Here is a 23,859-nt window from a genome sequence, read left to right on the forward strand (position 1 = left end):
CTGTGAGTTCTTTTCTTGGCTTCCTAAAGTTTAGGCAGAGGATGGCGAGGCCAGCCCTCTGGGGTCTCTCTCTCTCTCTCTCTCTCTCTCTCTCTCTCTCTCTCTCTCTCTCTCTCTCTCTCTCTCTCTCCCTCTCCCTCTCTCTCTCTCTCTCTCCTCTCTCTCTCTCCCCTCTCTCTCTCTCTCCTCTCTCTCTCTCTCTCTCTTTCCTCTCTGTCTCTGTCCCTGTCTCTCTCTTTCTCTCTCTTTCTCCTGTCTGTCTGTCTGCCTCTCTTTTTCCCTCTCGCTGTTGAGTAACAGCAACCATTCACCCTTAGGGTTTAGGAATAAATTAGAATTCTCAGGAAGTCCTCAAATCATGTTAGTCTTAAAATACTTTGTCCTTAACATTCCTTTCCTCATTATTATATTTACCTGAAAATGAAAATTGTTGGCTAAAGAGGCATACCATGCCTTTTTATTAGTACTAATAATAGAGGACCATAGCCTGGGGTTGACCATAAAGACTGGAGAGCGCCTGGGAGTGTCATCTGGGTAGTATTCTAACACACTGGATTTCCTACCTGAGCAGCACATACACACACACACACACAAACAACCCTCTGTCCGAATTACTAACTTAAGTGTCCCTTTCACTTTTAAAGTCCGCTCTCAAAGTTTGTAAAAAGCATAAACTGTGTGTTTAAAATTATTTGCAAGAAAAACTCAGCAATAGCAGCAGACTGGCTGACATGTCAACACCATTAAGCGAGGCCCATAGATTGGACGGTAGTGCTTTCTCCTTTGCATGCTCCTGGCGAGGCTCTGTCTTCAGGTCACTACTATGGTGTCACCACTGCTGTTCTTTACTTGATGAAGGTAGTTTGGTTTGGTTTTGAGATAAGGTCTCCCTTTATAGCCTAGACTGGCCTTGAACTCCCTTAGCCTCAGAAGGGCTAGGATTATTGGGTCCACCATCACAGCCAGATGCAAGGATTCTTTTAAAGCCATGGTGCTTATGTCTTGTAAGAGTTAGCAGTTAAAAGATAAGTTTTTACTCATTCCCACAGTGGCCATTTTTAAAGATTCTGGAAGTCCTAAGAAATGCTGGAAAGGAATTCCCATGTGCAGACACTAGTTTGGGACCCAACGCTGTCTTCCACAGCTACATTCTGGGAGAACGATGTAGGATAGGGGCAGGTCACTAAATGCTACTCTCCCTTCCTCCGTGGAGTGGGTTACACCCTCCAAATCTGTGGCAAGGAAGAAACACCACAATGGATGTACAAGCGTCAGGCTGACTGGCAGGTGTCTGTGGGGGACTGACTGACCCCTTTGGATAAAAAGTGGGGAGGTGCTAGGTTTAGAATCTGACTCCTGTTCACATCCTCACGTTCCCCTTAGGTGTCTCATGCCCTCTGACCTTAGATTTCACCAGCAAAATGGGGATAATGGATAAGCCTAACTTAGCAAGAATAAGACAGGAAGCTTCTGCCGGGCGTGGTGGTGCACGCCTTTAATCCCAGAACTCGGGAAGCACAGCCAGGCGGATTTCTGAGTTCGAAGCCAGCCTGGTCTACAGAGCGAGTTCCAGGACAGCCAGGGCTATACAGAGAAACCCTGTCTCAAAAAACCAAAATAAATAAATAAAGGATAGGAAGCTTCCTAAACAGCTCAAGAGGCCTCCCTCTCCACAGTTCCCTGCCCACTGAGGAAAAAGGGCCACCAAGAAAGGTTATGTTGATGACATACATACCACAGAATACAAATCAATAAAAACCACAGGTATAATAGTCTCTTAGATATTTTTTTAAATAGACATTTTGCCTATTACAACTTAAAAGTAAATTCATGGTGTAGAGAAAGCTTTGTTTATTTAAATCCTTGAAACTGAAATGTCAACTTGGGAAGTAATTCTTAAGCCTTGGGCAAGAGATCAACAAGATTCAGACAGGCCTCTGACCTCCGGCCCAGGAGAGAGGCTTTTCAAAGGTAGAGGGGACTTCATGAGCACAGGGACAGTACAGGGTAGGGTCACCCATCTGCCACACAGGGGACACTTGAGGTGGGGATGGAAAGGACAGCGTTCTGAAAGGAAGACCTACAAACTGGACTTTCTCCAAAAAGCAACCTGGTCCATCTGGGGTCATTTTAAGTAGGGTTTTCAAGACTTGGGTATACTTCAGAAACTGGTATTTTAAGACCAGAAATCTCCACTCCTCAGCCCCCTAAACCACCAGTGGAATTCTCTAGTCCTTTGGAAGGGCCTCAGCTACAGTGCTGACCAGGTTTTCAGAGGTATGCCCTTGGACCATCTGGTATTTGGGGACATCAAGGTGGGAGACACACAGCAATTAGAACTAGAATGTGGTTCTATTTGTCTTATGTGAACCCACCCCTCCCACTGCCACTGAAGAGACCAGGACACTATAGCCGTCTGTACCCCAACTCTAACCACCCGTGGGCTGCCCACTGTGGAGTTAGCTTGTGAGATTCGGGAATGGGGTTTGTTTCACCTCTGCATTTTCAGAGCTTTGGGCTCAGCATCCTTCATCCTTCCCTCTTCTCTTCAGAGATGCCTGGGACCAGCGTAGAAGATACCGGTGTAGCTCACACCTCAGCATGGTATGAAAAACCTTGGATAGGCTGTGATTCAATATGGCCCCCCCTTCTGAAATTCCATGAAATGCACTGCTTTGTGATAATGCATAAAATGGAGAGAATCACAACAGTGATTTACAAACTTCTGACAGTTTCACTTGGAACGTAGATGATGGTCACATTCCTTGAGAAGTTCAGGGGTTCCTCTGTCAACCTCAGAAGCTCTGTCTAGCAAATCCAAAAAAAATACACTGTCCCAGCAGGTCCCCAGGGCTCAGAACCTACATCTCCAGGATATTTGTGTCTAGTATATTAAATCCAGTAAAAAAAAAAAAAAATCAAGATTTAGTCCCAACCCACGAGTCTGTGTTGAAGCCCTAATATCCCCCTAGTCTGTGTAGGCTCAAGCACCCCCTTTCCTAGCTTCACCTCTGCAAGATTCAAAAGGAAGAATCAATTCTGTTGACCTCTAATCTTACCAGGACTGTTCATTGTTTTGAATAGAGCCCATATCAATTGTTTTAGAAAATAGCTCTCCCACATACCCCTAGATGATCAAGGTCACCTATTCCCACAAGAAATAGAGGAACAATCATACCCTAGGTACTTTATGGTCAGCCAGAGCCTGAAGACGAGAAACCTCACTGTCACTGCTGCCTCCCCTCAGTTCCTCATCCTTACCCACGTACCCTCAGGCCACCTGCAAACACACGGCACTCAGAAACCGGTTCCACTTGGTTCTTGGAGGCCTGATTGGCTTTCACTTCCAGCCTTGAAATTCTCAGCCCTTCATTCAGCATGCACAGGTCAGCTAGAACCTGTCTGCTGTTAGGAACATTCAATGGGAGGCAGAAAGAGGCCTGCTTTTTCCCAGAACACAGTCAACAAAGGCTAGAGGCAGAAGCCTGCACAATAAGGTTCTCTCCCCTTAGTTCTCCTTCATTCCCTCCTCAAGCCATCGTAAAAAGCGAGCATCTCCTTGGTCCATGGGAATACTGAAGACCTCTGGGATTTCAAAAGGATGCGCCAACCTTTGGAAAGAAACAGAACCATAGTGAGTGACTGATAGGATCAACCTACATAATAAAACCCAACCCATAGGCTCTCTAGAGGCCCCAGACAATCAGCCATGGCCCAGCCTGCCTGAGCCTATTTCCCATTCAACAGGTACTGGGTTGGGTCAGGTGCCTTTAGAGTCTTAGAGAAATGGGTTCAAATTCTATGCCTGCCCTTACTAGATCTGGAAACTGCTGGCTAAGTCTTTTAATTTCTCAGAACATCCCTACAAAAGAGGATAAAAACATATAAAAACAAACCTTTTGAGTGGCTCGCTAAGGACTAGCTAAGACAGAGTGTCCAAAGCACCTAGCTAGTGATCAAGTGCACACACTCATATTCACTACTCTTTCCATCGTCATCCACACACATTGCTACATCTTCCTGCCCCTTCTCCAAAGCCTCCATATTCCTTCCTACCTAGAAATCCCTCCCTGATCCTACTGATCAGCCAGAATCCCCTCTCTTGAGCCTCAAGGCCAAACAATCCCTGAGCTTCCCACGGGGCCCTAACTGACAAGCCTGGCTCAGGCCCCTGCCTCTCTGCTCTGTTCACCGGGCACGCAGCACACAGTGCCAGTTCTCTTCACATTGTCTCTCGTGTATCAGCTGAGGGTAATAATTATTTGCTTGCTTTCTGATCAACTTAGAGCCACTGGAATGTTCTCATGCAATAACATGTTTAATTAACTGTAGCCTGTTTATAAGTAGTGTGGCATTCACAGCAAGTAGGGCTGTTTTAGTCAGAACCTGAGACTATCAATTCGATGAACTTATTTCATGGACACCAAGGCTGGAATCTTTTTTTTTTTTTAATAAACAGACATGAAATTTAAAGAATCTGAATGTCTTAGCAGTAAGGTGAACTGTTGAAACACTTCACAGGTATACTTCATGTATTCTATACAGATGACAACCTGGGAGCTGTCCCTCACAGGTTTTGAGTCACCCAAGCTGCCTCATCCCTTCACCTCTACTGAGGTGGTAACAAAAGGCCCTTTTCTGTGGTTAGAATTGACACTCAACTACATCCTTATGGCCACAAAATCATAGTCCTCTAAGGAGGGAAGGCAGTGAATTTTCTCATGCAGAGCAAGGATTTGTAGCCCAGGCTGCATATTACAGTCAACTTAGCATGCTTCTTAGGAATAATGTACTTGATCCCCACACCAGACAAACAAAATCAGAATCCATGAGCCAGGGCTTATATTGGACATTTGAAAGATAACTCCAAATGATCTAACTCATGGCCAACACTGAGACCGCTGGTTAGACCGTGCTTCGAGTGTTAGCATGGATAGGAATCCCTGGGGAGCTTGTTAAAAGTAGTTTCATTTAGCAGGTCTGAAGTGACATAAGATCCCATCTCTAATACTAGGGCCGGAAGGGGACAACTTTCTTATTGCCAGTGGGGAAAAAAATCATTTGCAAGCAAAAATTCTAAGTTTTGAAACCTTGAGTTTGTCACTTGTAAACTTAAAACTCTCCCTAGCAACTATCTTATTAAGTCACAGTTTCCAGAATGCAAATGATGCCGTTTTCTCATTCATTTCTTGGTTTGGAAAAATATGACTTTTCATAAAAAAAATCCAGTGTTTGTGTTATTAGTATATAAGGGTTTTATTAATGTCTCAAGTAAGCTAAAAAAAGAAACAGTTTCCAAAATCCTTAGCCCTTATGACTGAGCACGTTAACTTTCATGGACTTCATCAAAGTCTTGAAGACCTCAGAAGTCAAGAGCCCTCCCTTTGTGGACCACTGAGATGGACCACTGAGACTCTAAGTGTAAGCTTCAGGTGCTGGCGACTAGCAGGAAGTTAACGCATGGCGCTTTTGAGAGTCCGAACTGGTTTAAAGCATGAAGAGGCCCTAAGGCCAGTATTTTGAAATCTGCAGCATAAACGATCTCACTCTGCTCTCCAATGTCCAGATGGAAACCTGAGACAAAGATGAGGGCAGGAGTCGTATGGGAGGCAGTGGCTGAACCCTAACTCTCCCACCTCCCAGGGTCCTCTGCTCAGTGCCTAGAACATCCTGACCTGGTCCTGTGGTAAAGGAACCTTACCTCATATAGGCAAACAGCTGGGAGACCTTGGAAGTCTTTGTCTTTATTAGCTGTGACGAGAAGAAAATTAATCAGAAATTTGGAACCTGAATCATTCACTTAGCCATTTAGCATTCCTCTCAGGTCACCAGGCCAGGTCTCTAGCTTGTTAATGAGGCTCAGACATCTTAGGTGGGGTAAGAATCTCAATTTATTGATTGGTGCTAATTTCTTTTCTTCTATGGGGATCAGACTCAAGGCCTCCCGCATGTAAGGAGTCGTTGCTGGGTTACATCCCTGTCCCTAGTTTCTAAGCACATCCTGGGAAAAGGCTCTGATGTCACATGTTCTCCTATTAAAACCTCCTTTGCCCAAACCTCACTTACCAGTGAGACCTCAATGCCTTCTTCTATTTCTCCTTTCCAAAAATACCTAGAGAGAGAGGAGAACAAAATCAAACTGCAATGCTCACAAGAAGAGCCTGGCGAGTTGTCAGCCTGGACCAAGTAGGTAAACTACTGAAGGGTAGAGACTTCAGAATCTTTCCCAACCCACTGTGCTGGTGGGTTTATGTCAACTTGTCTCTGATGACGCTAGAGTCATCAGAGAGGAGGAAGTCTCAACTGAGAAAATGTCTCCATAAGATGGGCTGTGGGCCAGATTATAAAGCATTTTCCTAATTAGTGATTGGTGGGGAAAGGCCCTGTCCATTATGGGTGGTACCACCCCTGGGCTGGTGGCCCTGGGTTCTATACAAAGGCAGACTGAAGTCAGATGGTGACATGCCTTTAATCCCGGTACTCAGGAGGCAGAGGCAGGTGAATTTCTGTGAGTTTGAGGCCAGCAATGTCTACAGAGTGGGTTCTAGGGCAGCCAGGACTATTATACAGAGAAACCCTGCCTTGGGGAGCTGGGGAGGGTGGGCAGGAAGGCAGGCTGAGCAAGCCATAGGAAGCAAGCCAATAAGCAGCACTCCTCCATGGCCTCTGCATCAGCTCCTGCCTCCAGGTGCCTGCCCTGTTTGAGTTCCTGTCCTGACTTCCTTTGACAGTGAAATGGAACCATAAGTCAAATAAACCCTTTCCTCCCTAACTTGCTTTTTGGTCATGGTGCTCCATCACAGCAATAGGAACTCTAAGGCAGACATACAAAGATGTCTAGAGTTCTTGAAGACAGCTACCTAAGATTTCACATAAGGTCTCCCTTCCTTCCTTCCTTCCTTCCTTCCTTCCTTCCTTCCTTCCTTCCTTCCTCCCTCCCTCCCTCCCTTCCTTCCTTTTTCCTTCCCCTTCTTCGTCCCTCCATTAGCCCTTCCCTCCATTTCTTCTCTCCTCTTGCTTTTCTTGTTATGCTGGAGACCAAACCCCAAGGCCTGCATGTTAGGCAAGTAAGTATTCCACAGCTGAGCATAAGCCTCTAGAGCAGTGGTTCTCAGCCTTCCTAGTGCTATGACCCTTTAATACAGCTCCTCATGTTGTGGTGACCCCCAACCATAATTTTTGGGGGTTTTTTTTGTTTGTTTGTTTTTGTTTTTGTTTTTCCAGACAGGGGTTTCTCTGGATAGCTCTGGCTGTCCTGGGACTCACTCTGTAGACTAGGCTGGCCTCGAACTCAGAAATCCGCCTGCCTCTGCCTCCCAAGTGCTAGAATTAAAGGCGTGCACCACCACACCCAGCTTCATAAAATTATTTCATTGCCATTTTATAACTGTAATTTTGCTACTGTTATGAATCATATGTAAATATCTGATATGCAGGATATCTGATTTGCAACCCCCCTACAAAGGGATGGAGAGCTATAGGTTGAGAGCTATTGCTTTAGAGACAATATGAAAGATTCAGAAATTTGGGCCTTACCCTCATTCAGAGAGACTAATTCAACAGACTAGGCTGAAGTTTGGAGATCAAAATTAAAGCCAAGTTAAAGAGCCATGCTCAATGTCAGAGCAACCGAGCAAAGGCCATGAATGCGAATGCGAAGGGCTATAATTTGAGCGTGTCCCCAGAATTCCTGTGCTGGGAATCTAATTCCATAAATCATATTAATGAATTTGGACACCGTGACATTTCCCTCCTTTCTCTAAATGCAGTTTTGGGGGGTTCGTTTTTTGGTTTTGTTTCTGTTTTTGTTTTTGTTTTGCTTTCCTTGGGTGACATAAACTGATGAATCTCTGAATGTAAGTCAGCTATGACGTGCAGATTAAATATTCTCTGACAGGTCACTATTTGCTCCTTGCTCTCTCAATCAACCAGGACCTCACCTTAACCCCCGCCCCCAACTCCCCACCACTGGCCTTGGCAAAACTCACAGGGATGAGGTCTTCGGCAAGATGTTCACAGACGAAGCCATCTTCTTATCCAGGATGGCCCTAGAGCAGAGAGAAGAAGACCACTGGAGCAAGTCCAAAGCTTTAAGAGATTGGATGGGAATTGCCCGGGATATCTGAGTCTAAGGACGCAAGCATGCAGGGTGCCCCTCCTCCACTAAAATGTGTCCCTAAGAATTCTCATGTTGAAAACCTAATCCTCGAAGTTTAATACTAATGAGGCTGTAGGTGAGGACACTGGGAAGGAATTAATTGAAGTAAAAATTTGGATGGGCGCTGCTGCAGTGTTCACTTAGACAATGCTAGGAGAGCCACAGAGACTAAGCAATAGTAGAGCTAACAGCATGAAATATGCACAATATGCTTAAGCTGAACCCAGCCAAGCAGCTGCATAAGGCCTGTGGTCCACCCACTACCCTAAGTGTATCCAGGAAGCAGGGCATAGAATCAAGGAATTTATCCTGAGCCTTCAGAATTCAAACGCTATTGGATGCTGGTGTTCTGGCTAGTTTTATGCCAACTTGACATAAGCTATAGTCACCTGAAAGGAAGAACACTCTATTGAGAAAATGCCTCCATAAGATGATCCAGCCTATAGGACATTTTCTTAATTAGTGATTGATGGGGGAGGGCTCAGCCCATTGTAGGTGGGTCCATCCCTGGACTGGTGGTCCTGGGTTTTATAAGAAAGTAGGCTGAGCAAGCCATGGGAAGCAAGCCAGTAAGTAACACTCCTTCATGCCCTCTGCATCACTTTCTGCCTCTAGAAACTCCAGGTTCTTACCCTGTTTCAGTTCCTGTCCTGATTCCCACTAATGAGCAGTGATGTGGAAGTGTGTGCTGGATAAAACTTTTCCTCCCCAACTTGCTTTTGGGCATGGTGTTTCGTCACAGCAGTCGAAACACCAAGACATGTGGGACCAGCTATTCCTTGTTTCTTGCTTATTTCTTTCTTTGGAAATGGAAATGTCTGTTCTATGCCTGCTCCCCCACTGTACTTTGGGAGCAGGTAACCTGTTGATTTCATAGGCTAGGGAAGTCAGTTTGCATCAGTGTGCCTTGAGTCTCACCCAAATCTGATTCAGGTGAGTCCCTGGACTTTGGACTTTTGAAATGGTGCTGTAGCTAGTTAAACTTCAGTGCTGTGGGGATAGAAGGACTGTGTTTTACATGTAAAGTCATGAATGCTGAGGGCGAGAGACAGCATTTAGAGGGTGGTTAGTGAGGTTATGAGGGTGAGGTCCCCATGATGGAGCTAGTGGCTTAGTAAGGAAGAGAGACCGGGAGTCAGCGTGCTCTTGACTGCCATGGGATGTGCTCTGTGCCTTGTTATAATGCAGGACTGCCAGATACTAAGCAGCATGCTTCTGGATTGCCCAGCTCTACAGCCATAAGGTGAAATAAATCTTTATTTATAAATCAATGGCCTACTCTGACATTTAATTACAGTGACAGAAGGGCAGGTATCACACCCATCCTCAGACCTGCATATCCTGTAACCACACACAGAGCCTCTCAGGACACAGAGGAGCAGCTGTGAGGAGGCTCTGAGGGCGGCTCCGTGTGCTGTGGGAATGACTGACCCTGGGCCTACAGTGGACAGGCCTGGGCTCTGCTGGGTTTTCCTGCCCGAGACGCATACCTGTGTACCTGCTCAGAGAAGCCAGCTCCCCTCTCTACCTTACTAGACAAGAGACTGGCTTAGTCAGTGGTATCTAAACTTGTTCACTACTGATAGCTCCTTTCATAATGCCACCCCTAACCCTGCCACACCCAGCTGACCTATAGATCCCCATGTGACCGACCATAAAGAACGCATACAACTCCAAGCAGAAACACATTATTCAGTGGTTCAGTGGCTGTTTTGACAAGTAGAAGGTCTTTTTTCAAGATTTTTTTGGTGTTTTGTTTTTGCTTTTTGTTTTGTTTTGTTTTGTTTTGTTTTTCTGTTTTAAAGGTTTCTTACCACAACTTCAAGAGCTTGGACCCAGGGCAAAAACTGTATCTGAGCCTTACTCACGGGTCCTTCCTTCTCTCTGCTGTTCCAAGGAGATGGCTGTGAAGTAGAAATTCCTGGTTTCTTTGGAAAGTCAGTTATGTTAAAAGATATTTTGCTGGGGCACACAGGTGAAAGGATGTTTTGCTATAGCAGACACATGAAAGAATTCATGATGTTCAGGAGGGATGTAAATGTGACCCCTCAGACACTGCTAGCCCCAGCACTGGTTTGCTTTGCTCCGCCTCCCTATGCCTTGCTATTCTATGCATGTATTGGTTCTCCTTTCATTGTGTTGCTGAGCTCCAGTTGCAGTGATGCCATAGAGAAGCTTGCCAAAGAACTTCTCGTGAGGTTCCTGTGGCTTCTTGATGCTTCTGCAGCCTCAGGCTGGTTGGTGAGCCATTGTTGGTTCGTATGTGGTGTCTGCTGACGGGACTGGACTGTAGCTGCTGATTCATATTTGGTGTTTGCAATGGACTGAACTCCTGATAACCTGACAGCGAAAATTGGATTCACCCCTAAAGAACTATTTCTAAGCAGGTCTACTTCCCCCGTGTCCTGATAACCTTTCTTTTCCACTACCTCAGGTGGGTGATGGGCTAGGAGGGAGGTTGACCGCTTATTAAAGTAGATGAGAAAAAATTATGCCTACAGGGCTGTTTTCCTTTCTCTGTCCTTGAACTCAGGCTAAGAGTACTGAACTTAAAATTTCATGCTAGGATCACCTCATCACCATCTACCATTTGTGGCTGCTTTGGAAAATCACCAGTGTACCACACATAAAACAGACCCGTTCACACAACCTCATCAAGGCTTGCCTCCTCAACTGCCCACTGGAATTTTTCATTTTTTGGTGGCATACAAACATGAGAGAGAGAGAGAGAGAGAGAGAGAGAGAGAGAGAGAGAGAGAGAGAGAGAGAGAGAGAGAGAGCGCTACCCATCTGTTGCATGTCCTTCACAGTTTCTTAGGAATGTGAGCTTCCCTGCTTCTGATCACAGCCATCTGTACTCAAAACCATAGAGTTTTTTTTATGCAAAGAAAAAGAAAGAAGGAAAGAAAGAAAGAAAGAAAGAAAGAAAGAAAGAGAGAGAGAGAGAGAGAGAAAGAAAGAAAGAAAGAAAGAGAGAGAGGAAGAAAGGAAAGAAGGAAGAAAGAAAGAAAAAACTGCAGCTGCAGGGAGAGAGGGAAGAGAGGGGGGGAAGGAAGGAAGGAAGGAAGGAAGGAAGGAAGGAAGGAAGGAAGGAAGGAAGGAAGGAAAACCGCAGCTGCAGGGGGGAGGAAGAGAGAGAGAGAGAGAGAGAGAGAGAGAGAGAGAGAGGAAAAAGAAGAGGAGGAGGAGAGAGAAGAGGAAAGAGAGGAGGAGGGAAAGGAGAAAGAAGAGGAGAAAAAGGAGGAGGGAGAGAAGGAAAAGGAGGAGGGGAGGAGAAGGGGGAGAAGGAAGGGAAGAAGGATGGGGAGAAGGAGGAGAAGGACAGAGAGGAGGAGAAGGAAGAACAGTAGACTAGCTGAACTCCATCTCAGACAGAGCATGTGCACATACACTGCAGACCACAGAGTCATGCCCACAAAGCTCAGGCCCTCAGAAACTTCAGGAGGAAGAGAGCCAGGCACACAGAGGTCACAGATAAGGTCCATGGTCTGACCCTCTGGGCATTTACAAAATCTTGACTTTGTTACCAATATTTAATACCAGGGTATTTTATATTCACAAGAACACAGATTATCTGGATCCTCAATTCCAAATGGGTCTTAGCACCTTGCACATCTATCCAACTGAGCTGAGTACTAGCTCCTGCCTATCTCCAAGCAGGGGCGTTTCGGGCAGGAAAGCCCAGCAGAGCTCAGGCCTGTCTTCTGCAGGCCCAGGGTCAGTCATTCCCACAGCCGCCCTCAGAACAGCCTCCTCACAGCTGCTCCTCTGTGTCCTGAGAGGCTCTGTGTGTGGTTACAGGATATGCAGGTCTGAGGGTGGGTTGATACCTGCCCTTCTGTCGCTGTAACTGAATGTCACAGAGTAGATGTGACACATGATTCCTGAGTCAACACCCTCCCTTTCCTCCTTCTCCCAACATCCAGGGAGGACAAAGGTTGCCATCTGCCATCCTCTTTCATCATATACCCTAGGCCAATTTTTCAATCTGTCTGCTAAGCATTTGTGACTGTAACCCTAATCTCCAAGATTCTTCCATAATAAAACAAGAAGAGAAGGGGGAAGTCCCACTTGTTCTCTTCAGAGACATATTTATAGACAGATAAGATGGGGTTTGGGAGACATTTATTGAGCACCTACTGTATTCCATCTCCTGGGGTGTGTGTTATACCTGTTTCACATCATGTAATCGTAACTACAACACTATGAGGTAGGTAGGTAGCATTATGCCATCTTGTAACTCAGCATTTCAGCACTTACCTAACATGTTCAAGGTCCTCAGGTCGATCACCCTGCAACTCCTGTCCTCCACCCCAAAGTCACATAAATAGAATTGGCACAGCCAACATTAAAACTAGGGTGTAATTATAAACCCAGTGGTGCTCTTCCCAGATCACCACAGTCATTTCTAGAAAAATACCCAATATATGGGCAGCCTCTTCCTTAATTGAGCTACGGGGATGAGAAAGAGGTTGGACCAGCAATTGGGAGGTTTGGATCACCCCAGGAGGCTTCACAGTCTCTCTTACTACCTTGAGCAAGCCACCTCTCTCTGTGGGTCTCATGTTCCTTCTCTAACCATCAACTATTAAACATTCTCTATCATGGCATGGGAGGGTTAGCCCTGGGGTCGGTCCGAACAGGATGGTGCAGTAGGTTCCTCATGCCACCCCAAGCAGAAACTATGGAGTTCTTTGTATGGAATGGGCTGTGAAAAGCAAGAGAAGGGTTGCAGTGTGGCCCCTAGAAAGCACCCCGGTAGCTTCCCATGCATTTAGGGGGCAACACCTAGCCCCTATGTGCACTATACCTGGCAATGTCTCTGGCAATTTGCTCATTGGGACAGTTGACAAAAACGATGGAATAAGAGCCAGAGACATAGCTCCCAGTGAGGGAAGAGTGGAGCCAGAGGCTAAAGGTCCTGAGCATGGGTAACGTCAGAACAGCTGTCAGGATCTACATGGTAGGAAAGAAAAACACAGCGTCAATGACTCCCGGCTCCACCAGACAAACTGTTTTGTCACCCCCATTCACAAAATGATCCTGAGATCTGAGATAGGCATTACTGCTCGGTGCATTCAGTCCCTGGGAATGGGGAGCTAGTTCAGTCTGACAAAGTGTTTGCCAAGTGGCTTGAAGACCTAAGTAGATCCCCACAAGCCACGGGGAAAAATTAGGGTTGGTGATCCATGCTTGCAATCTGAGCACTGAAGGTGCAGAGTCAGGCAGGTCCCCCAGGCTCACTGGACAGCCGGCATACTTGTGGCCCCCATATATCATGCTCTAGGCCAATGGGAGACTCCATCTCAAAAAACAAAGTTAGGAACAATGCAGGCTCTGGCAGAGGACATGGGTTCAGTTCTCAGCACCCACACGGTGGCTCACAACCATCTGTATCTCAAGTTCCAGGGAAGCTGACACCCTCTTCTAACTTTCAAAGGCACCAGGCTCACATGTGGTGTAAGCCAAACACCCATGCACATTAAATAAGGAAAGAACAATATAAAAGGCTCCTGAGGAGTGATATGCTAAGGTTGACTTCTGACACACATACATGCAATGTGTGCGCGCTCGCGCACACACACACACACATACACACACACACACACACACTGTTCATGCCTAGATGTTTTCCTCTGCAACAAAGAGGGGAAAATGGAGGATCACAAATCAATGAAGCAAAAAAAAAAAAAAAAAAAAAAAAAGCCTGCTCAAAGCTCTAGCTTTTGTTGAAGGCAGAATTTGAGCTTCAGTCTGGGTGATTTCAAATCCAGTTTGATTGCACAAAAAAAAAAAAAAAAACAGTCACTGCAGGTAACTGTAGCTGTCATTCACTGAACAGTGAGCATCCTAGGAAGATTATTTTGAATGGTAAGCACTTATCTCTCCCGATGTTTTAGTGAATAATTTCATTTGCGTTCATTTATCTGTACCAGGCGTTGTGCACAGCTTAGATGCACACATGCCAGTTTTAAAATTATGCAACACATGCTACCAGGACAGATGATTAGAAGGACCAAGAGGAAGATGTGGGGATGGGGTGCAAACAGGTTTGACTGAGAAGATACTTTCTGTATCAGTTACTTTTCTCATTGTTATGATGAGAAGCATTTTGGCTTACAGTTTGAGAGGCTGGGGAAGACAGGGCAAACGGCCGTGCTGTGGTGAGAGGCAGTTACTCACATTTTATCTTGTCAAGAAGCAGAGACCAGCCAGAGGCCAGCCAGGCCCTAAACCACATGTTCCCAGCATCCAACTTCCTCTACTTAACAGCCACTACCTAAAAACCTCACAATGTCCAAAGCCACACCATCTGCTGGGAAACAAGTGTTCAAACACATGAGTCTATCCAGGACATTTCATATTCAAACCAGAACATTCTATACCTGGCCCCATAGATTCATGGCTAGCCATATTGCAAATCTATTCAGTCTATCTTGAGAAGTCCTCGTAGTCTTATGGTTCCAACACTACTCAGAAATTCAATGTCAAGAGACTCAAGACAATGTCCTGGCTGTGAGCCCCTGTACCTTAAAAAATATTTATACAATTCCCTAGTATGAACATTCTCATTCCCCAAAGAATGATGTCTACCATGGAGAACTGAGCAAAAGCGCCACCAAAACCCTGGACAGACACAGGTCCAGCAGGGGTCTGACTTTGGTGCTTCAGTGGACTCAGCCCTCGCTCCACCTCTATCAAATGTGCTGTGTGTGGTCTGTCTTGGGTCAGTCCCACCAGTATGAACAGCTTTCCTCAGAGAATGCCCCATATTTCTGGCATCCCCAGTATCCTGCGGTCACCACTGCAACCAAGGCTTCACCTGCACAGCTTTGTAGTCTGGGCAGTCAGGAGCCCCATTCGTGGAATCAGACCCCGACAATGTGTTTCCTGTCTGGGCAGTTTTGTGGAGCTTCTGTGCAGGTCTCCACGATCCTGTAACTTGCACTTCTTGTGCCCGTAATACCAGTACCACGTGACTCAAGCCGAGTTCTGCTGCCAGCTCAGGCGTAGCCTGTCCCACGTCGAGCACAGATGCAGTGCTCTCTGTGGACCTTTGTGGTTACACCTGGAAAACCTCTACTCTGGGCAGCCTGTTCCAGAAGGCCATTCTAGAGGTAATCTCTGTTTAGGCATCCTCTCTTCCAGCGAATTTGCAATGGAGCTTTCCATGGGCAAGGTCTTGCCCTTGAGGTGCCTTTCCTGATGCCCAGGCAGCTAAGTCCAGGTTTCTCCTGAGGGCCAACCTATTTAACAAGTATTGCTGTTTTCTCACTCCTGCTCTGTCCTGAACTTTAAGTTAAGTTAGCTCCTTTATTTATCCTTTTCTTCCTGATGGTTTCTATTGCTGCAACAAAAACGCCATGACCCCAAATCAAGCTGATGAGAAAAGGGGTTATTCAGCTTATACTTCCAGATCATAGTCCATCACTGGACAGGGACTCAAACAGGGCAGGAACCTTCTAAACTCCCAGCACAGTGACCTGCAGGCTCTAGTCACAGCTGCCTATGGTTTCTCTAGCCCACAGCTCCGAACTGCTTCAGATTCTTCCCACAAACCAATTCCAGCGGCATAATAAACAACAGGGTTAAGGCTTGTCACACCAACAGCCCTACTTCTTAGCACCAATTTTCTGTATTAGTTACGCTTGACATCATTTGACCGGATGCTTGATAAGAACCAAATTAAGAGAGGAAAGACTTATTTGGGCTTAGTTTAAGGAGCAAAGTCCGGCTAGGGAGGTGGCTCAGTGGGTAATGGTCTTGCTGTGCAGCTAGGACTTGTGTGTGAATCCCCAGCACCCAGGCAAAAATCCAGGCGTGCCAGCACAGGCTTGTGATCTCAGTGCTAGGAGGCAGACAAGAATCTGGCCACCCAGTTAGCTCCAGGTTCAGTGAGAGACTTTACCTCAAATAAATTAAATAGAGAGCTATAATGGAAGACACTCAACACACTTGCACAGGAGTGTGCGTACACATGAACAAACACAGACACAAATATATACATATATGTGTGCATACACACACACCACCTTAAAAAATCAGAAAAATTTAAAACAAAATAATAGTCCATCATGCTGAAGGTAACATGTGGAAGCTGGTTGTTCACACTTTGTATACCAGGAAGCAGAGCCTGGAGAGGCCACATTATAAACATCAAGCCCACTTCCTCCAGAGTCTCTTGTCCTTCCCAAATAGTGCAGCTAGCTGGGGACTGAGTATTCAAACGCATGAGCCTGTGGCTGGCATTCAATGAGATCTGAGATAGTAAGTCATCTATTGGGGGGGGGAGGGGCACTGAGCCGACTGCAGAGGCACAGAGGACCCTGTTTACATGGGTCTTCCTGCGTGGGTGGCTATGGGAAGCTCAGGAGGAAATTAGGCTGCTTATGATTACAAAGGAAAGGATCCTCTGTGTTTGGATTCAGGTTACAGGTACTTTGGAGGTTTTAAAGTAGGACAGTAACAATACTCAGTGAGTCAGAGTGGGCTTATGTCTTGTTCTGGCGAACTCTGTCCTTCCTCTATTTTATAATGTCCCTTGAGTCCTCACGCTAGCTCTTGATAGGCCCTGAATAAAGCTCTTGTTCTGGTTTTACATGTAAAAAAAAAATCATATGTATGGAGTGTGTTGCCTGTGTGTTTATCTGTGCACCACATGCGTGTCTGGTGCCTGCAAAGGCCAGAAGATCCCATTGGAACTAGAGATACAAGCAGCTGTGAATTATCGTGTGGATGCTGAGAACCAAACCCAGGTCCTCTGCAAGAGCAGCCAGTGCACCTAGCCATTGAGCCATCTCTCCAGCACACTGTGTAATGTTTTTAACATTCTGGCTGAAATCTTCTTATGTCCTGGTACTTCCATTAGTACCTCCATTTCAAGACAGTCTCCTACACTTCTGAACTGACCCAGTAGCAAAAAAGAGCCAGTCTTTTCAAGGAAGCTATCTCTGTTGATTCTTTCATAGAAACCCATTTGGTTATAGGGAGAAATTCAAAGCACTGGAAGGCAGGGGGATTTGAACCGTCACGCCACTCTTGCTAACAGCTTGTGACTTCTGACAAAGAACAAGTTATATCCTTTCCTTCTATCAGCCTTAGTGAGGACCTGGCGATGAGGACGCTCATACTGCCTGACTCAGAATTGCTGGGTTCTGATGAGCAGTACAATCTGCAGGCACTAATTCAATAAAAGAAGGGCTGTGCTTTATGACCACAGCCCTAACCCAGCTCTTGGAACATGGCAGCTCTCAATAAATACTTGTAGGCTAGTAAAATGGGCTGGCAGTATGCAAGTAAGTGGAGCCAAGATTAACTAGCTTGGTGAGGTAGGTAGGGCTTGGGAGCCACCCACTGTAAGTGTTACTGGGCTGGCTGCAATACACATACACTAAAGAGACATGTGTCCCTCAATCTGACCATTAGATGACTGAAACAATGGACCCAAGAGCCTAGCCTTCTCTCCAGGATCCTCTTGCTAAGAGGAAAAAGAGGTTGTGCTTGACATTGGCAAGAAAGGGAACCTGACTCTCAGAAATAGATTGCACCTACTGGTTTGCTGACCCCCTGGGTGGAGGCTGGACACCAGATGATGATGGGTCAGTGATGGCGAATAACCTTGACCTGTACAGCCTAGATGTTCTGATCCCTGGTTCTTTAAATCTCAATTCACAAAGAGGACAAATTTGGTGGGGATCACTGGGTCTCTTCGTTCCTCTTCCCAGTGTGGCTGGACCAGACCAATCTTCTTTTTCTGACTTTCCCAGGCTGTTTTAATTGACATCTCAGTGGCATCTGGAGCACAGACTGTGTCTCCAAGTTCAAGTTCCCTAACATGAGGCTTGAGCACAACGGTAAGCAAGAGGAATACTTGTCATTGACCCACAGACACAGAACAGGGATGCTGACGTTACTGGAAAGGAAAGAGGTGCCCTCCGTCTGTTCCTCAGCTGAAATGGCCAGGTAGATCTGGGGCATTTCAGTCAGCAGGTGGATGCCCTGGAAGCCTGAGATGAGCTCACAGCCAAAAAACAAAGAGACAAGAGACTGTCCAACACTATCTAAGACAATTCTCCACTCAAAGTAACCTGAGGCAGCGGTACAGAAACTCAAGCCAGAGTGATCTCTGTCCTCCAGGAGACTGAGTAGTGTCTGGGGACTATTTTGACTCAGGACAGGGAAGGAGATGCTCTCATCCACTAGCAAGTAGGGATCAGAACTGCTGCTGTGGTTGCTCCCACCTCCCCTGCTGGACAGGAAGTTGTCATTTCTAGTCTCTTCTGCTACCATAGCACAAAGTACCATAAGTAGGAAAGGACAGCATGGACCCAATAATGGATGGTAGTTTAGAAAATGGCTACAAAATTGATAGGTGGAAAGTACCCCACTCCCTGACAAAAACACTGTTGCAGAAGGCAGCTGCTTTCACTGCTGTCAATGCCATGCCAAACACTCACTTTAATGGGAAGGGATGTGACTATAATTTGTGTGTTGTGTGTGTACACTTGCATACATGTGCTTGAGAAGACACTTTCAGAGGTCAATGTTGGGTGTCTTTCTCAGTTGCTTTCCACCTTTTTAAAAAATATTCTTCTGAAATTAAAATATAATGTCATTCTCTCTTCTCTTTCCCCCTCTTTTCCACCTCTCCCACTTTCCCTCCCATTCTTTGTTACTATTGCATATATATAAACACATATACAAATACAACCTGTTGTATCTACTCAATGTTACATGTGTGTGTGTGTGTGTATACATATGTAGACAACCTGCTCAATCTAGTGTTGTGCATGTATGCGTGCATGCATGGCATGCATGTGTGTGTGTGTGTGTAGACTGCTTCTGCTCTCAGAATTCCTTAGTTGCCTGTAGTTCTTTGTCAAGGGCCATTTTATGTTTTGAGACGGGGTCTCTCACTGGCCCTAGCCCTCACTGGCTCAGCTAGGCTGGCTGGTCAATGAACTCCAGGGGTCTACTGCCCTGCAATCTCCAGCATCCTTAGTGCTGAGGTTACAGACGTGCTGCTGTGCTCTTCTTGACATAGCTACTGGGAATCTGAATGACACTCATAGCCAGCTCCTTGCTGACTAAGCCACCTCCCCAAACTTAGTTTTAAAGAAATGTTGTCAGATTATAAATGGTTTTTACTTTATATCTTTTATCTTTGCTATACACCTTTTCTAATTTTATATTTATATAAAATATTGTATGTATCTGTTCAGTTATTTCTTACTTGGTCCAGTCATTATCCCTTTTTTTTTCCCTTTCTTTCTTTCTATTTTGCTTTTTTAGACAATCTTGCTAAGTACCCTTGGATAGCCTGAACTCATTATGCAGACCCGGTGAGCCTCAAACTTGCAGGGATTCTGTTGCCTCAGCCTTTGTTGGGATTACAGACCAACCATGTGGGCTCCTTTCTCTCTGTCCTAGAGTATTTACCATGGCCTTTAAGAAATGAGTCACAAATCCGGGATGAGGCAGAGGAAGCCTCACCTGATCCAGTGGATTACATTTTAACCAACCTAGCTTTAAAGAATCTGTAAAACCCTTGAGATTTTGCAGCTTATACCTTTTTCTGGCTACAAATCCAAAACTTAATAAAAATAAAAATACTCAAATAGACTTACAGCAGCTTTCACAAATAAAGAAATAGTGTCCAGAGAAAGGGAGTAATCACTCCAAATGTGGGTACCAAAATCAGGCAGAGAGAACCTTGGACTCTGGACGCCCCTACAATCCTGTCCTCATTACCGTTGGCAGCTACTATGCCACATAGTATGTATGTAGAATGTATGTCTACATTCGCTTTCTCGGACACTTCAGAGATGAGATAGCAGCCTGCTGAAAACAGGGGTAACTGCAATAGGCAAAGACCTAATAAACAGGGCTTAGGAGACTGCACCGCAAGCACTCTCCCCTCACAGAGCACAACCCCATTTATCCCCTCGCGGCAGGCGTGAGAGGGTGCTGCTAACCCATTAACACTGGATGACCTCCTGGACGGGAAGGACTCCCAAGACTCTCAACTGTTCTCCCACAAACCTGCCCACACTTCAAACCCCGAAAGCAGCGAAGAGAAATACCTTTCCTTCAGTTCTTCTCCCTCTGTCCCCAGGTAAAAGCCTCAGGGCGGGCAAGGAGGACGGTATAATCAACCCGGGCACTCACCAGGAGGCATGTAAGGACGAGCCTGAGGGAGCCCGGTGGAGGGCACCGTGATTCCGGTCTGTCCATGGTGGTGTTGGGGATTGGGGATTTAGCCCTAGGCAGTAACCGTGAACTACAGCCTCAGGTAGGGTGCGGGCTGGGAGGCGGGCACTGAAGCCTAAGCTGCAACTCCTTCCCCTGCACACACCTTTTTCCAGGACACTATCCAGCTTGCCCCTCCCAGCGGGGCTGGCCAGCAGGCCGTCAGCAGGCGGGGAAAGAAAGCCGGCTTCTGTTTGTCTGTTTGTTTTTCCCCCACTAGTTAACACCTCTTCTGAGCTTACTTTTCAGAGCTACTGTTCTTACAAAAACGAATGCTACTTTTCCTTCCTGTTCATGTAAACAAACCACATAGGTAGACAAAGACAAAGCCTTTCTTAGGAAACAAAACCTTCTGAAACCCCAGCGCACAAAGCCTGAACACACAGATAAAATCCTTCTGTAAACAGGCCAAAGCCACCCACAAAAACCGGCAAGTGAATCGCACACACTCATCCAACTGCCTCTCTGGCCTTAAAGCCTACAGTTTTAGTGTGCCAGAGGCAGAGGCAGGTGGATCTCTGTGAGTTTGGAGTCAGCCTGGTCTGCGAAGCAAGTTCCAGGTAACAACGCAGAGAAAACCACCCCTCAACACACACACACACACACACACACACACACACACACACAGAGAGAGAGAGAGAGAGAGAGAGAGAGAGAGAGAGAGAGAGAGAAACCTGTACCTGTGCCCAGTGAATTCATTTCTCTCTTCCCAGACCAGTTGCTCTGGGAAGCCTTTCCTAGAATTCAGCCCAATATCATCTTTTAACACACATCATACACACTTAGAAGCATTCCAGTGCCGGGTGTGTGTGTGTGTGTGTGTGTGTGTGGCCTGCCACAAACTGGAAAAGCAGTAAGCAGCAGCTGAGTATTGTCCTTCAGGAATGCAGAATCCTCCGTTGCTGCTAGAGTTGCTAACTTTTTGAAAACTATTTTATTCGGTGCTTGGAGAAATGGCTCAGTACTTAAGAACAATTGTTGATCTTCAGAGGACACAGTTTCAGTTCCCGGAATCCACATGTCAGCTCACAGCCATCCATAACTGTTCTAGGGGATCCAACACCTCCACAGGCACCAGACATACATTCAGGCAAACACACACACAAAAGTAAAAACATCTAAATGTATATTCTCTTTGGATTCTATATATTCTTAGTTCTTTTGGATTTTTGTTTGTTTGTTTGTTTTTTGAGACAGGGTTTCTCTGTGTAACCCTGGCTGTCCTGGAACTCACTCTGTAGACCAGGCTGGCCTCAAACTCAGAAATCTGCCTGCCTCTGCCTCCCAAGTGCTGGGATTAAAGGCTTGCACCACCACGCCCAGCTTCTTTGTATTTTTTTAAAAAGAGAGTTGTCCATTTATTTATTTAGTGTATCTGTGAGGTTCTGGCAATGTGCCATGTTGCACATATAGGGGTCAAAGACACTTTGCATAAGCCTGTTCTCTCTTGTTAACCATGTAGTTTTTGTCCAAGGAACTGAACTTGGCAGCACGTGCACTTGCCTGCTAAGCTATACTGCATTGGCTCAAAGATTTCCAAATTTTTAATTTAGCTCTTTAATGTGACATATCCTAACTTGACAATGATTACAACTCCAGACATAGGGAAAGAGACACAGCATAAACTGGTTATGGAACTATTTTGTATCTAGATTATTCTGGTGTGTGTGTATGTTTTAGTTCAACAAAATAGACAACCTATTGAACCAATAGAGATGAGTTTGAGCCAGAGAGATGGCTCATTAGGTTAAAGTGCTTGCCACCAAACCTGAAGAATTAAGTTCAATCCCAGAACCCAAATGATGGAAAGAGAGCAAGCTGCCCTCTCACCTCCACACATGTTGTGGCATGTATATGTCTCTATGTGCCAGCACTTAAGACTATGTGCCACAGTGTGGCATTCAGAAGACAACGTGTACGAGTCAGCTCTCTCCTTATACCATAAAGAACGGAACTCAGGTCTTCAACTTGACAGCAAGTACCTTTATCTGCTGAGCCATCTCAAGCCGGGATCCATGGCAACTGCAACCAGTGAGGGCTGAGGCCTAGCATAGGCAACATTTGCTTTGCTTAGCATCATCTTCAATCTCTGGTTTCAGGGATTGGTCTTCTTGTCTATGGATATAGACTCTTGGCTCACTTTTCCCAATATTATTTTTAACCAAATCAATACTCCATTCTTTTTAAATCTCATCAGCTCATCAGTGGAAACGTGTGTGGCCACTCACAACATACTCCTAAGTTTCTCCCAAGCTTTAAGAATGGCTGCTATGTGTCATTTTTTTTTAAAAAAACTTCTTTTACAACTACTAAAAGTAGTATAAGGTTGCTGTGTTACTTAAGTGAGTTTTCTTTTTCAATGCAGTGAGCAAAGTGGTCAAATGTCTTCTTGATATAATTCCTGAATGTCTGGAAAATATTATGATCCAAGGGTTACAGAAAACAAGCCCCTGGGAGTTTGGAGGGCTGGGGGGGAGTCTGAATGCCTGGGACTTCTGTTCACAATCACCCGCACCTTAACTTCAAGAGTTTTCTCTGCCAATTAGCTTCTAGGCTTCAAAGGTACGATAATCGTGAAGTAACGAAAAGAGAAGACAACGGGTAGTGACACTTCTCCGTGCGTATGACATAAAATGGGGAAACGGGTAGTTTAACCTTTTCCAAAAGACGAGTGCGACTAGGGTCTTTGTAAAGTCGCAGAGTTTTATTTTTGTCACCTGAGCCCCTGCCACGCGCGCGCGCGCGCACACACACACACACACACACATACAGATACAGATGGGCATCCCATCCTCAGTCTCCTCTAAGCTTCCTGGATTTTTGTCTCTTTCCGTAAAAGTACAGGAAGCCATGCGTTCCAAAACAGACTCATCTCCTTGGCACAGGGGACCAAATGAGGTCTACAACTCTGACCAGACATTCCAACGGCTTTAAATAGTTGGTTGCCAACTAGCTTTTAATGGTTCTTCTCCAACAACCCCGTGTTTCGTAGATGGCAGCGATTTTTAAGCTTTTTTTTTTTTTTCTCTCTCTCTTTTTCACGAAATGTATATGGATTCTCCTTGACCACTGATTTCCACCCGACACTTCTGTGTGCATTTGGCCCTCGGAGTCTGAGACCGGGCCCCTCCATGGCCTGCTCCTTCTCTCCGCACTAAATGTTGTGTCTGTTCTTCGGGTGATTACGTCACGCGCAGACTCTCGAAGATGCCGGAAACTTCCTGCACATCGGCCCCAAACTTCTCTTAATCAGGCCTTCCATTGGCTGACAGACGTCAAACCGGCACCCCACGTCCAAGTTTTCGGGGACCTGTGCCTCATCTTGATGGCCACCTGGCCTCGGACTCGGGTTCAGTCATCCCGGTTCCGTCACGGAGGCCTCTGCGGAGAGCGTGCACAAAGCCGCTCGATCCCCTGGGCAGACTCTTAGTTACTCCCGGCACGCGTAAGAC

At 45.9% G+C, this 23,859-nt stretch overlaps 1 protein-coding gene across 2 annotated transcripts; it reads right to left on the reverse strand.

Annotated features, from left to right (window-relative positions):
* Nucleotides 1-1,834: 1,834 nt before the first annotated feature.
* Nucleotides 1,835-20,549, reverse strand: LOC110289285 (protein CutA homolog). Of its 2 annotated transcripts, none has more exons than XM_085834990.1 (6): nt 20,242-20,549; nt 12,969-13,114; nt 7,989-8,048; nt 6,067-6,112; nt 5,702-5,751; nt 1,835-3,611 (listed from the first exon to the last, which is right to left on the reverse strand). In XM_085834990.1, the coding sequence occupies exons 2-6, from the start codon at nt 13,085-13,087 to the stop codon at nt 3,509-3,511; spliced, it is 378 nt and encodes a 125-aa protein (XP_085691116.1). In that variant the 5' UTR covers nt 13,088-13,114; nt 20,242-20,549; the 3' UTR covers nt 1,835-3,508. The 2 variants fall into 2 exon arrangements, with proteins under 2 accessions (XP_085691116.1, XP_021011083.1); XM_021155424.3 differs by having other exon boundaries at nt 20,327-20,544.
* Between the last annotated feature and the right edge of the window lie 3,310 nt (nt 20,550-23,859).

The sequence above is a fragment of the Mus caroli genome, unplaced genomic scaffold, assembly GCF_978045245.1.
Source record: "Mus caroli unplaced genomic scaffold, Mus_caroli_1 scaffold_2, whole genome shotgun sequence".
Taxonomy (NCBI): domain Eukaryota; kingdom Metazoa; phylum Chordata; class Mammalia; order Rodentia; family Muridae; genus Mus; species Mus caroli.